At 55.2% G+C, this 12,642-nt stretch overlaps 1 protein-coding gene across 2 annotated transcripts in view; it reads right to left on the bottom strand.

The window, feature by feature from the left end:
* ess2 (ess-2 splicing factor homolog) overlaps positions 1–12,642 on the bottom strand; it is a 46,048-nt gene that overhangs the window by 10,395 nt on the left and 23,011 nt on the right. Inside the window, exons 6-9 of one of the 2 annotated variants that reach the window (XM_072499843.1) lie at positions 8,132–8,262; positions 7,098–7,200; positions 6,122–6,231; positions 3,760–5,312 (exon numbers count right to left, since the gene is read on the bottom strand). In XM_072499843.1, the coding sequence (XP_072355944.1) occupies positions 5,214–5,312; positions 6,122–6,231; positions 7,098–7,200; positions 8,132–8,262 (443 nt within the window). In that variant the 3' untranslated portion in view covers positions 3,760–5,213. Of the gene's footprint in view, positions 1–3,759; positions 5,313–6,121; positions 6,232–7,097; positions 7,201–8,131; positions 8,263–12,642 lie in introns of those variants that run through there. The other variant, XM_072499833.1, reaches the window with a different exon arrangement.

Below are 12,642 nucleotides of genomic sequence, written 5' to 3'. Positions count from 1 at the left end.
CCGCGCAGCGGCCGTGGCCCAGCGCTCTAGACCGCGCAGCGGCGGTGGCCCAGCGCTCTAGACCGCGCAGCGGCGGTGGCCCGGCGCTCTAGACCGCGCAGCGGCGGTGGCCCGGCGCTCTAGGCCGCGCAGCGGCGGTGGCCCGGCGCTCTAGACCGCGCAGCGGCGGTGGCCCGGCGCTCTAGACCGCGCAGCGGCGGTGGCCCGGCGCTCTAGACCGCGCAGCGGCGGTGGCCCGGCGCTCTAGACCGCGCAGCGGCGGTGGCCCGGCGCTCTAGACCGCGCAGCGGCGGTGGCCCGGCGCTCTAGACCGCGCAGCGGCGGTGGCCCGGCGCTCTAGACCGCGCAGCGGCGGTGGCCCGGCGCTCTAGACCGCGCAGCGGCGGTGGCCCGGCGCTCTAGACCGCGCAGCGGCGGTGGCCCGGCGCTCTAGACCGCGCAGCGGCGGTGGCCCGGCGCTCTAGACCGCGCAGCGGCGGTGGCCCGGCGCTCTAGACCGCGCAGCGGCGGTGGCCCGGCGCTCTAGACCGCGCAGCGGCGGTGGCCCGGCGCTCTAGACCGCGCAGCGGCGGTGGCCCGGCGCTCTAGACCGCGCAGCGGCGGTGGCCCGGCGCTCTAGACCGCGCAGCGGCGGTGGCCCGGCGCTCTAGACCGCGCAGCGGCGGTGGCCCGGCGCTCTAGACCGCGCAGCGGCGGTGGCCCAGCGCTCTAGACCGCGCAGCGGCGGTGGCCCAGCGCTCTAGACCGCGCAGCGGCGGTGGCCCAGCGCTCTAGACCGCGCAGCGGCGGTGGCCCAGCGCTCTAGTCCGCGCAGCGGCGGTGGCCCAGCGCTCTAGACCGCGCAGCGGCGGTGGCCCAGCGCTCTAGACCGCGCAGCGGCGGTGGCCCAGCGCTCTAGACCGCGCAGCGGCGGTGGCCCAGCGCTCTAGACCGCGCAGCGGCGGTGGCCCAGCGCTCTAGACCGCGCAGCGGCGGTGGCCCAGCGCTCTAGACCGCGCAGCGGCGGTGGCCCAGCGCTCTAGACCGCGCAGCGGCGGTGGCCCAGCGCTCTAGACCGCGCAGCGGCGGTGGCCCAGCGCTCTAGACCGCGCAGCGGCGGTGGCCCAGCGCTCTAGACCGCGCAGCGGCGGTGGCCCAGCGCTCTAGACCGCGCAGCGGCGGTGGCCCAGCGCTCTAGACCGCGCAGCGGCGTTGGCCCAGCGCTCTAGACCGCGCAGCGGCCGTGGCCCAGCGCTCTAGACCGCGCAGCGGCGGTGGCCCAGCGCTCTAGACAGCGCAGCGGCGGTGGCCCAGCGCTCTAGACCGCGCAGCGGCGGTGGCCCAGCGCTCCAGACCGCGCAGCGGCGGTGGCCCAGCGCTCCAGACCGCGCAGCGGCGTTGGCCCAGCGCTCCAGACCGCGCAGCGGCCGTGGCCCAGCGCTCTAGACCGCGCAGCGGCGGTGGCCCAGCGCTCCAGACCGCGCAGCGGCGGTGGCCCAGCGCTCCAGACCGCGCAGCGGCGGTGGCCCAGCGCTCCAGACCGCGCAGCGGCCGTGGCCCAGCGCTCTAGACCGCGCAGCGGCGGTGGCCCAGCGTTCTAGACCGCGCAGCGGCGGTGGCCCAGCGCTCTAGACAGCGCAGCGGCGGTGGCCCAGCGCTCTAGACCGCGCAGCGGCGGTGGCCCAGCGCTCTAGACCGCGCAGCGGCGGTGGCCCAGCGCTCTAGACCGCGCAGCGGCGTTGGCCCAGCGCTCTAGACCGCGCAGCGGCCGTGGCCCAGCGCTCTAGACCGCGCAGCGGCGGTTGGCCAAGCGCTATTGACCGCGCAGCGGCGGTGGCCCAGCGCTCTAGACAGCGCAGCGGCGGAGGGCCAGCGCTCTAGACCGCGCAGCGGCGGTGGCCCAGCGCTCTAGACCGCGCAGCGGCGGTGGCCCAGCGCTCTAGACCGCGCAGCGGCGGTGGCCCAGCACTCTAGACCGCGCTGCGGCGGTGGCCCAGCGCTCTAGACCGCGCAGCGGCGGTGGCCCAGCGCTCTAGACCGCGCAGCGGCTGTGGCCCAGCGCTCTAGACCGCGCAGCGGCGGTGGCCCAGCGCTCTAGACCGCGCAGCGGCGGTGGCCCAGCGCTCTAGACCGCGCAGCGGCGGTGGCCCAGCGCTCTAGACAGCGCAGCGGCGGTGGCCCAGCGCTCTAGACCGCGCAGCGGCGGTGGCCCAGCGCTCCAGACCGCGCAGCGGCGGTGGCCCAGCGCTCCAGACCGCGCAGCGGCGTTGGCCCAGCGCTCCAGACCGCGCAGCGGCCGTGGCCCAGCGCTCTAGACCGCGCAGCGGCGGTGGCCCAGCGCTCCAGACCGCGCAGCGGCGGTGGCCCAGCGCTCCAGACCGCGCAGCGGCGGTGGCCCAGCGCTCCAGACCGCGCAGCGGCCGTGGCCCAGCGCTCTAGACCGCGCAGCGGCGGTGGCCCAGCGTTCTAGACCGCGCAGCGGCGGTGGCCCAGCGCTCTAGACAGCGCAGCGGCGGTGGCCCAGCGCTCTAGACCGCGCAGCGGCGGTGGCCCAGCGCTCTAGACCGCGCAGCGGCGGTGGCCCAGCGCTCTAGACCGCGCAGCGGCGTTGGCCCAGCGCTCTAGACCGCGCAGCGGCCGTGGCCCAGCGCTCTAGACCGCGCAGCGGCGGTTGGCCAAGCGCTATTGACCGCGCAGCGGCGGTGGCCCAGCGCTCTAGACAGCGCAGCGGCGGAGGGCCAGCGCTCTAGACCGCGCAGCGGCGGTGGCCCAGCGCTCTAGACCGCGCAGCGGCGGTGGCCCAGCGCTCTAGACCGCGCAGCGGCGGTGGCCCAGCACTCTAGACCGCGCTGCGGCGGTGGCCCAGCGCTCTAGACCGCGCAGCGGCGGTGGCCCAGCGCTCTAGACCGCGCAGCGGCTGTGGCCCAGCGCTCTAGACCGCGCAGCGGCGGTGGCCCAGCGCTCTAGACCGCGCAGCGGCGGTGGCCCAGCGCTCTAGACCGCGCAGCGGCGGTGGCCCAGCGCTCTAGACCGCGCAGCGGCAGGGGCCCAGCACGCTAAACAGCGCAGCGGCAGGGGCCCGGCGCGCTAAACAGCGCAGCGGCAGGGGCCCGGCACGCTAAACAGCGCAGCGGCAGGGGCCCGGCACGCTAAACAGCGCAGCGACAGGGGCCCGGCACGCTAAACAGCGCAGCGACAGGGGCCCGGCGCGCTAAACCGGGCAGCGGCAGGGGCCCGGTGCGCTAAACCGGGCGCGACAGGGGCCCGGCGCGCTAAACCGGGCGCGACAGGGGCCCGGCGCGCTAAACCGGGCGCGACAGGGGCCCGGCGCACTAAACCGGGCAGCGGCAGGGGCCCGGTGCGCTAAACCGGGCGCGACAGGGGCCCGGCGCGCTAAACCGGGCGGCGACAGGGGCCCGGCGTGCTAAACCGGGCGGCGACAGGGGCCCGGCGCGCTAAACCGGGCGGCGACAGGAGACCGGCGCGCTAAACCGGGCGGCGACAGGGGACCGGCGCGCTAAACCGGGCGGCGACAGGGGACCGGCGCGCTAAACCGGGCGGCGACAGGGGACCGGCGCGCTAAACCGGGCGGCGACAGGGGCCCGGCGCGCTACACCGGCAGCGACAGAGGCCCAGCGCGATAAACCGGGCAGCGGCCCAGCGCGCTAAACCAGGCAGCGGCAGGGGCCCAGCGCGCTAAACCAGGCAGCGGCAGAGGCCCAGCGCACTAAACCGGGCAGCGGCAGAAGGCCACTTGGCCCATTGAATCTGCCCCGTACCTCCAAATGAGTTAGGCCCACTCCTCTGCCTATCCGCGTAACTCCACGCATCAATCATGGCCAATCCATCCAACCTGCACATCTTTGGAGTTTGAGAGGAACCCGGAGGAAACCCACGTTGGAAACTATAGGCCGGTGAGCCTCATGTCGGTAGTAGGCAAATTATTGGAGAGAATTCTCAGGGACAGGATTTATATCCATTTGGAAACAAATGAACTCATTAGCGATAGACAGAATGGTCTTGTGAAAGAGAGGTCTGCCTCACTAACTTGATAAGAGTTTTTTGAGGAAGTGACAAAGATGATTGATGAGGGGAGGGCAGTGGATGTTGTTGACATGGACTTCAGTGAAGCCTTTGACAAGGTGCCTCATGGCAGACTGGTACAAAAGGTAAAGTCAGACAGGATCAGAGGTGAGGTGGTAAGATCTGGCTTGGTCACAGAAGGCAAAGGGTCTCAGTAGAAGAGTGTTTTTCTGAATGGAAGGTTGTGACTAGTGGTGTTCCACAGAGATCAGTGCTGGGGCCTCTGTTGTTTGTCATGCAGCTGGTCTGATTAGTAAGTTTGCAGGTGACAGCAAGGTTATTGGAGTGGCAGATAGTGTTGAGGGTTGTCAGAGGATACAGCAGGACAAAGATAAGTTGGACACTTGGGCAGAGAAATGGCAAATGGAGTTTAATCCGGACAAATGTGAGGTAATGCATTTTGGTAGGTCTAACATAGAGGGCAAATATACCGTAAATGGCAAAACTCTTAGGAACATAGAAAGTCAAGAGAGATCTGGGTGTGCAGATCCACAGATCTTGGACAGTGGCAACACAAATGGACAAGGTAGTCAAGAAAGTATACGGAATGCTTGCCTTCACTGGGCAGGGCATCGGGTATAAAAACTGGCAAGCCATGCTACAGTTGTTTAGAACCTTGGCAAGGTTTGGAATATTGTGTATAATTCTGGTCGCCATACTACCAGAAGGATGTGGAGGCTTTGGAGAGGGTGCAGAGGAGGTTTACCAGGATGGTGCCTGGTCTGGAGATTGTTAGCTATGTGGAGAAGCTGAATAGACTTGGACTGTATTAGAAAGACGGAGGTTTTGTGAAGTGGAGGGCATGCCTCACTAACTTGATCTGGTTTTTTGAAGGGTGACCTGTGTTATGGGCGAGGCGTTATCAGATCCCCAAAATGTATCATGGAGTTCAACCAACCTCTCCCTTTAATGTATTTGCTGCTTTTCCTAACACACGGCTTTTTCCCTAGGTGTGGGATTACAATTATAGACACGTGGGTTTTTAAACACAAAACACTGTTTATTCCATGAACTCAACGTAACATCTTAAATAAACATTGGATCTCTTAACACCCCTTACTTCAAAGATAACTCAGAAAATATTGCAACAGTAAATAATTCCTTAAAATGTTCCTTCAAACTTCCAAAAGACTTAACACCTTTAAACAGTATCACATCAGGTTAAAGGATATATTTTTTCTGTAGAATGGCAGAGATATAATAGCTTGGTTGACTTCAGCTCCAGCACCTTGCTTTCTTCCTGCAGCTCTCTGGAAACACACAGACACAAGCTGCTTTCTCAAACCTGGCTTTCTCCCTTCAAGCAGATCACAGCAAACCAGAACTTCTCAAGCTGCTGTCTCAAACTGGCTTTCTTCTTTTAAACTGCTCTCAGCAAAACCAGCCAGGCACATTTTAGCTGCTCTCAGCAAAACCAGCCAGCCACTTTTCAAACTGCAAAACCAAACTGCAAAATGGCTGACCTGACCTCAGCTCCACACACCTTTCTTAAAGGTACATTGCTTAAACATCCATGTCTTAAAGGTATCCTCATGACACCTGATAGAGGTCTGCAAGATTATGAGGGGCATGGATAGAGTGGATGGGCAGGCACTCTTTCCCAGGGTGGAGGGATAGGTTTAAGGTCTGTGGGGCAAAATTTAGAAGAGATGGGCGAGGCAGGTTTTTTTACGCAGAGGATGGCGAGTGCCTGGAATGCACAGCCAGGGGAGGTTGTGGAAGCAGATACATTAACAGCGTTCAAAACGCATCTTGACAAACACATGGATAGGATGAGTCTAGAGGGATAGGGCACAAAGAAGTGCTGAGGGTTTTGGCAAAAGTTGGTACCATAACCGGTGCAGGCTTGGAGGCCAAAGGGTCTGTTTCCTGTGCTGTATTGTTCTTTGTTCAGACACGGGAACAACAGACAAATTCCATAAAGACAATCAACAGAGATCGGAATCGAACCTGGGTCCCTGGCGCAGTGAAGCAGCAGTGATAATTACTGTGCCACCGTAAAGGATTTGAACTCACATTGACCTACCCCCTGCCTCGATTGTACTGTTTTAGACTGTACCTTAAATGCTGGTCCTGGTGTCCTGTCCAGATGACCACTTTCTGAGCTCTCCAGACGGAATGGCGTGCCTTCAATTTCACCCCATGTCATCATCGGGGAATCGTTGACACCTACAGGGAGACAAGCTCCAATCAATGACATGTGATCTGAAAGCTAGTACAAAACACTTCTGTGCAGCGGCAAGTGCTGTCTGAGCTCAGAATCACGGGCATGGTAAGCTCCGTACAGATCCACTGACTCCACTGTGTCGCTCTGGCGAGAGGGCGCCGCCAGAGGGTCAGCGCTCCGGCGACAGGGCGCCGCCAGAGGGTCGGCGCTCTGGCGAGAGGGCACCGGCAGAGGGGCAGCGCTCTGGCGACACAGCACATCAGAGGGGCAGCGCTCTGGCGACACAGCACATCAGAGGGGCAGCGCTCTGGCGACACAGCACTGCCAGAGGGGCAGCGCTCTGGCAACACGGTGCTGCCAGAGGGACAGTGCTGGGGGCATGCAGCAGTGTCCAAGTGTCAGTACCGAGAGAGTCCTGCACTTTTGGGAGGATCAGCACTGAATGAACACTGCCCTGTCAGAGGCAGAAGTGAGGGAGCGCTGTACTGTCGCTGGGGAAGTACCAAGTGAGCACTGTGCTATTGGTGGGGCGTTGGCGAGGAAACACTGCAAGGTTGAAGGGGATGTTTTGTACGTGAATCAATAAACAGAATCGTACATATCTGTTCCAATAGTTAGAAGTTTCCATGGCAACTATTTGATGAACATGGAGTTTCCTGGAATTCTGGGTTAACATTGTAGTCTCTGCCAACACTACACAAAGTAGACTCAGTGGGAGGCAATCATTTGTTTGCTGCCACTTCATCTATGTAACAATGAATGCACTTTGAGTGAATTCTTCGGAGATATTGTAGCTAAATACACATCCTCCTTTTTGGAGAGCGAGGCTAAGAATGTTAAATTGAGTTGACAACATATGAGCTCTTACCTGGAGCAGGTGAAGGAGTCCCCACATATCCATAGCCATTCACCTTTGGCGATTCCTGTGGGATCAGCTCCTTCCCATCAGGCCCCACCTTGCCCTGCTTAAACTTCAAAATAAAAAGCAGCGTCAGCCAGTGAGCACACACCCACACAACAGGCAAAAAGTGACACTGATCCACATGTACATCCATGGCCACCACTGTTCAATTTATCCTCAAAATAAGGATCAGGACTTAGAAAAGCTGGAGTCTGTTCGATGAGGATTGGATCCAGGAGTTGAGGCAATGGAAGAAGGGGAAAAATAAAAGAGGGTGTGCAAAGTACTGTCCGGAGGTTGCGATATGCACTGTGTGACTGCTGCCAAGGCTGCAGTGTATGGTGTCATGCGAGTGTCCCTTTAAGAAATGCTTTTGTCTTATCACATGGCTTCAGTGATGTCCTTGTGATGGGTGTAGCTAGGCTGTGGCTCTGGATTTTACTTTTGCTTTGAGCTTGGACTGGTTTTGAACTGCACAGGTTGAAAGAGGGGTTTCTCTATCTTCATTTTAAAAGCTATTTCCAGACTGCTTGATAACTTAAAATAGATAATTGCTTTCTGGAAGGAATTCAAACCTGCTTCATGAGAAGGGGAACAGAGTACCCCTAACAAGTCTTATACCAGTAAGAGTGCCGTGTGCTGGGCCACACCTTTAAAAGCGGTTTCTGGTTTTACTTGGATTTTGTTATTGAATTGGAACAGTTAAGGGGGAACTTATTAAGGGATACACATCGGTTATTGTAGCTGTGTGGGATATTTTATGTTTGTAGTTGATAAAAATTCTTACGGTGTGTTTATACAAACGTTAACAAAATTTGTAGAATAAAGCTTGTTTTTTGATTAAAAGCACCAACAACTCTATTGAGTAACACCTGAAAGGCAGGCTCTTGTGCCCATCGTAACCAAAATCAATGAATACTTATGGGTCGGGTGAATGCCATAATATACTTTGGTGTTTGCTAAACCCTGGCCCATAACAATCGCGATTTTGCTTTGCGTACCTGTGCATTCAGAGCTGCTGCCTGCTGTAGCTGTGACTTGCTCAGGGCTCGACTGAACGGATCACCCTGGAAACGGGTGTTTTTGTGAACCACCTCATGAGGTTTCTTGAAGAGCTCATCATCCTTCACTCCTGGAAAACAAAGACGACAGACAACAGCAGCAGTTAGCATGCAAAATAGGAAGCAGCCGGTATTGGTGAGGAGCTAAGCGAGACGACTTTGTACCCAGCCCCATGGTCAGATTATGGGATGGAGACAGCCCAGAGTGGATTGTCGGAATGCACAGCAGTCAAATGACAACTAAAGCAGACAACTCCATTCCACCATAGACATCTCCCGGACAGACTGGCCAGGACACTTCTTAGCATTGTTATCTGGTGGATCCTACTGTCACCAAGTCAAAATCCTGAAACTCCCTCCTGACCAGCACTGTGGGTGTTCCTATACCACAGGGACTGCAATGGTTCAAGACTTAAGTTCACCACCGCCTTCTCAACAATAATTGTGGGTGGGCAATAAATGCTGGCCTAGGCACAGACACCCACGTCCTGTAAATTATTTTTTTTAAACGCCGATTAATTTCACTGCTCTAGATGTGAGCAAATGAATGGAGTTGGTTCCAAACCTTTTCCTGTGACTCCCCAAGGCTGGAAAAGTCCTCACTCCAGCTCCATACCATATAGAGCCTGCTCCCTGGGTGTGAGTCTCTGCTACATAGCAGGCCTTAAACACCCAATCACAGAATCTGGAAGCTGCACTCAGCTTCAGGTGGGAGCACTCCAACAATTACAAAAAAAACATCCTCACATGCGACAACAAAGAATGGGGAATATCTGGAGTCCTGTAACAACCATGGAAACACAAATACACCCATTTCATCACTGTTCACCCATAACTCCTTTTAATTCTTTCAGAAGAAGTGAACGTCGCTGGTCTTGTTGTCCATCTCTAATTGCTCCTGAGTGGGTGCTGAGACACTTCACTGAATTGCTGCAGTGCAGTATACATACAGCCACTGACAGTTACAATTCCTCCACCATGGTTCTCCTACCACTACTGGGAAACTATATACCCAATCAGTTCTGGCTCATTTGTGAGGGTAAGCTAATTAAGACTATCAGACACAGATTCCACTCCCAATATTCTGGCCTGCTTTCAAAGCCTAGCTCCACAGGTGAAAGATCAATTTACTGACACCTCTCATTACTCAGTTCCACAAGGAAAACAATGGTCACATTTCATGGTGTCACAGTTTAGCTTTTAGACACCCAACAACCACATGAAATCCACGACTAAAAGAACATGTTTTGGATCTGAAGCATCTACAAGGCTGAGATCTTCATGGACAGCATGTACAGCGAGGTGGTCACATCGCAGGTAAAGAGTACACAGGCCGAAAGAGAATGGTGACCACCAGACAGAATAAAAGCACGATGCCGCTAGTGCAGGAGTCCCGGGGTCTATCGCCCTCACTAACAGATTTCCCATTTTGGATAGTGCTGGGGGAGATGGTTTCTTAGGGGAATGTAGCAAAAGCACATGTGGCAGAACAACAACGATTGGGTATTCTACCGTAAGGGGAACAGACAGACGTTTCTGCGGCCGCAGATGTGACACCAGGATGGTTGTTGCTTCTTGGTACCAGGGTCAAGGATGTCACTGAGCAGCTGCAGGACATGATGGGACTGGGTGAACAGCCAGAGGTTATGGTCCATATCGGTACCAACAACGTAGGCAAGAGGAAAGATTAGGTCTTGAAAGCAGAATATAGGGAGAGCCAGGAAATAGGTTAAAAAGCAAGACCAAGAAGATAGCTATCTCAGGATTAGTCCCAGTGAGATCAGGAATATGCCAGATCAATGCGTGGCTGGAGAGATGGTGTAGTAGCCGCAGTTGTAGGTAGGTGTAAACCAGTACAATATGACTGCAATTATTGACACATGGCTGCAGGGTGACCAAGGCTGGGATCAAAATATCCAAGGACACTTGATATTTAGGAAGGACCGAAAAAAAGAAGGAGGTGGGATGACTTTGTTAGTATAGGATGAAATTAATGCTAAAGTGAGAAAGGATATTGGCTCAGAAAATCAAGATGTAAAATCAGTGTGGGTGGAACTAAAATGCCGCAAGGAGCAGAAAACATTAGTGGGATGTTTATAAGTCTCTGAACAGTAGGGGCAGCAGTGGCATAGTGGTGAGCACTGCGGCCTCATGGCGCCGAGGTCCCAGGTTCGATCCCGGCTCTGGGTCACTGTCCGTGTGGAGTTTGCACATTCTCCCCATGTCTGTGTGGGTTTTGCCCCCACAACCCAAAGATGTGCAGGGTAGGTGAATTGGCCACGCTAAGTTGCCCCTTAATTAGAAAAAATGAATTGGCCACTCTAAATTTATAAAATAAAAGCCTCTAAACAGTAGTGGCAAGGATGCAATTAAACAGAAAATTAGTGATGCGTTAAACTTCATTGAAAGGCATGATGGTGGCTAGGCAATGGCTAATATTTAAGGAACAAATGTATGTATCGCAATAGTTATACATTCCTTTCTGGTACAAAAAGACAAGAAAATCGGCTGAACCATGGCTAACAAAATTAATTTAGTGTTAGATCCAAAGAGGAAACAAAGTTGCTAGAAAAAAACAGCAAGCCTGAGGATTGGGAACAGTTTAAAATTCAGCAAAAGAGGACAAAGAGATTGATTAAATGGAAAGAATAAAGGATCAGAGTAAAATTGCAAGGAACATAAAAGCTGACTGTAAAATCTTTGACATGTAAAAAGACAAAGATGAGAGTGAAGACAAATGTAGGTTTCTTACAGCCCCAAAACGGGAGAACAAGGAATTGGCAGAAGAATTAAAAACTACTTTAGTTCTGTCTTCACAGAAGATACAAATAACATCCCTTGAATGCCAAGGAAGCAAGAGTCTAATGAGAAGGAAGAATTGCAGGAAAGTATTTGCAACAAAAAAAAATTGTGCTAGAGAAATTAATGGGACTGAAAGACGATAAATCCCCCGGGGGCTGATAATTTACATCCCAGGGTACTAAAGGAGGTTGGCACATAGAAAATTCTGTGCTACTGAAACAGTACCAGTGGATTGTAGTGTGACAAATGTAAACCCGCTATTTAAAAAAAAAAGAGGGAGGGGGAGAAAACTGAGAATTACAGACCGGTTAGTCTAACATCAGTAGTAGGGAAAATGCTAGACTCAATTATAAAGTATGTGATAACAGGAGACTTAGAAAATATCATAAAGAATAGACAAAGCCAACATGGATTTATGAAAGAGAAATCATGTTTGACAGGCCTACTGGAGTTTTTGAGGACATGACTTGTAAAACAAATATGGGTAAACCAGTGGATGTGGTGTATTTGGATATTTAGAAAGCTTTTGATAAGTCCCACATAAGAGACTAGCATGCAAAGTTAAAACACATGGGTGTTGGGACTCGTTTTATCTTCTTCTAATAACAGTCGATTGTCCAATTGATTGGAGGTGTCAAAAATACAAATTTATTGCTAATTATTCACTTCAATACACTTGCATAAGAACGGAATAAAAACTCGGGAAAAAAACAATCAAAATACATAAACGGGTCAAAAACATGGCAAAAGTCATTAACCCAGGGCTAGACAGATCTAGCTCAAGGACCGGCAGGGTGCCAGCAATGGCAAAGGAGCTAAAGGGGTTTATGGAGCAGATGGGGGGGGGGGGGGGGGGGGGGGTGCGGACCCATGGAGATATGGGCGGCCGAGAGTGAAGGAGCTTTCCTTCGACTCGCACGTGCGATTTGACTTTTTAATCCTGAACAGGGCTTGACTGACAGAGTTGTGGACACTGAGTACTCAGCGATCATGATCTCGGATCATGCCCCGCACTGGGTTGACCTACAGGTGAGCAAGGAGAGTAGCCACCGCCCGCACCGGAGGCTGGACGTGGGACTTTTAGCAGATGAGGTGTGGGCGGATGAGGAAATGTATCCAGAACTATCTGGAAGTCAACGACACGGGGGAAGTTTCAGCTGCGGTGGTCTGGGAGGCGCTGAAGGTGGTGGTTAGAGGGGAGCTGATCTCGATACGGGCCCACAGGGAGAAGGCAGACAGAGCAGAGATGGACCGACTGATAAAGGAAATGCTACAGGTTGACAGGAGGTATGCGGAGACCCCAGAGGCAGGGTTTATAAGGGAACGACGGAGGCTACAGGTGGAGTTTGTCTTGTTAACTACAGGGAAGGCGGTAGAGCAGCTGAGGAAGGCGAGGGGGGTGATCTATGAATATGGGGAGAAGGCCAGTAGAATGCCAGCTTAGAAAGCAGGAGGTGGCCAGGGAGATTGGGAAAGTAAGGGACAGAGATGGGAACCTGGTTGGAGATTCAGCTGGGGTCAATAAGGCGTTCGAGGAATTCTACATCAGGCTGTATGAGTCGGAACCCCCAGCTGGGCCGGAAGGGATGAGGCAATTCTTACGCGGGCTGAAGTTCCCGAAGGTTGATGAAGACTTGGTAGAAGGGCTC

This window comes from Scyliorhinus torazame, chromosome 1, assembly GCF_047496885.1.
Source record: "Scyliorhinus torazame isolate Kashiwa2021f chromosome 1, sScyTor2.1, whole genome shotgun sequence".
In the NCBI taxonomy this organism is placed as follows: domain Eukaryota; kingdom Metazoa; phylum Chordata; class Chondrichthyes; order Carcharhiniformes; family Scyliorhinidae; genus Scyliorhinus; species Scyliorhinus torazame.
Note: the sequence above shows the minus strand (reverse complement) of the source record. Positions and strands in the feature narration are given on the sequence as shown.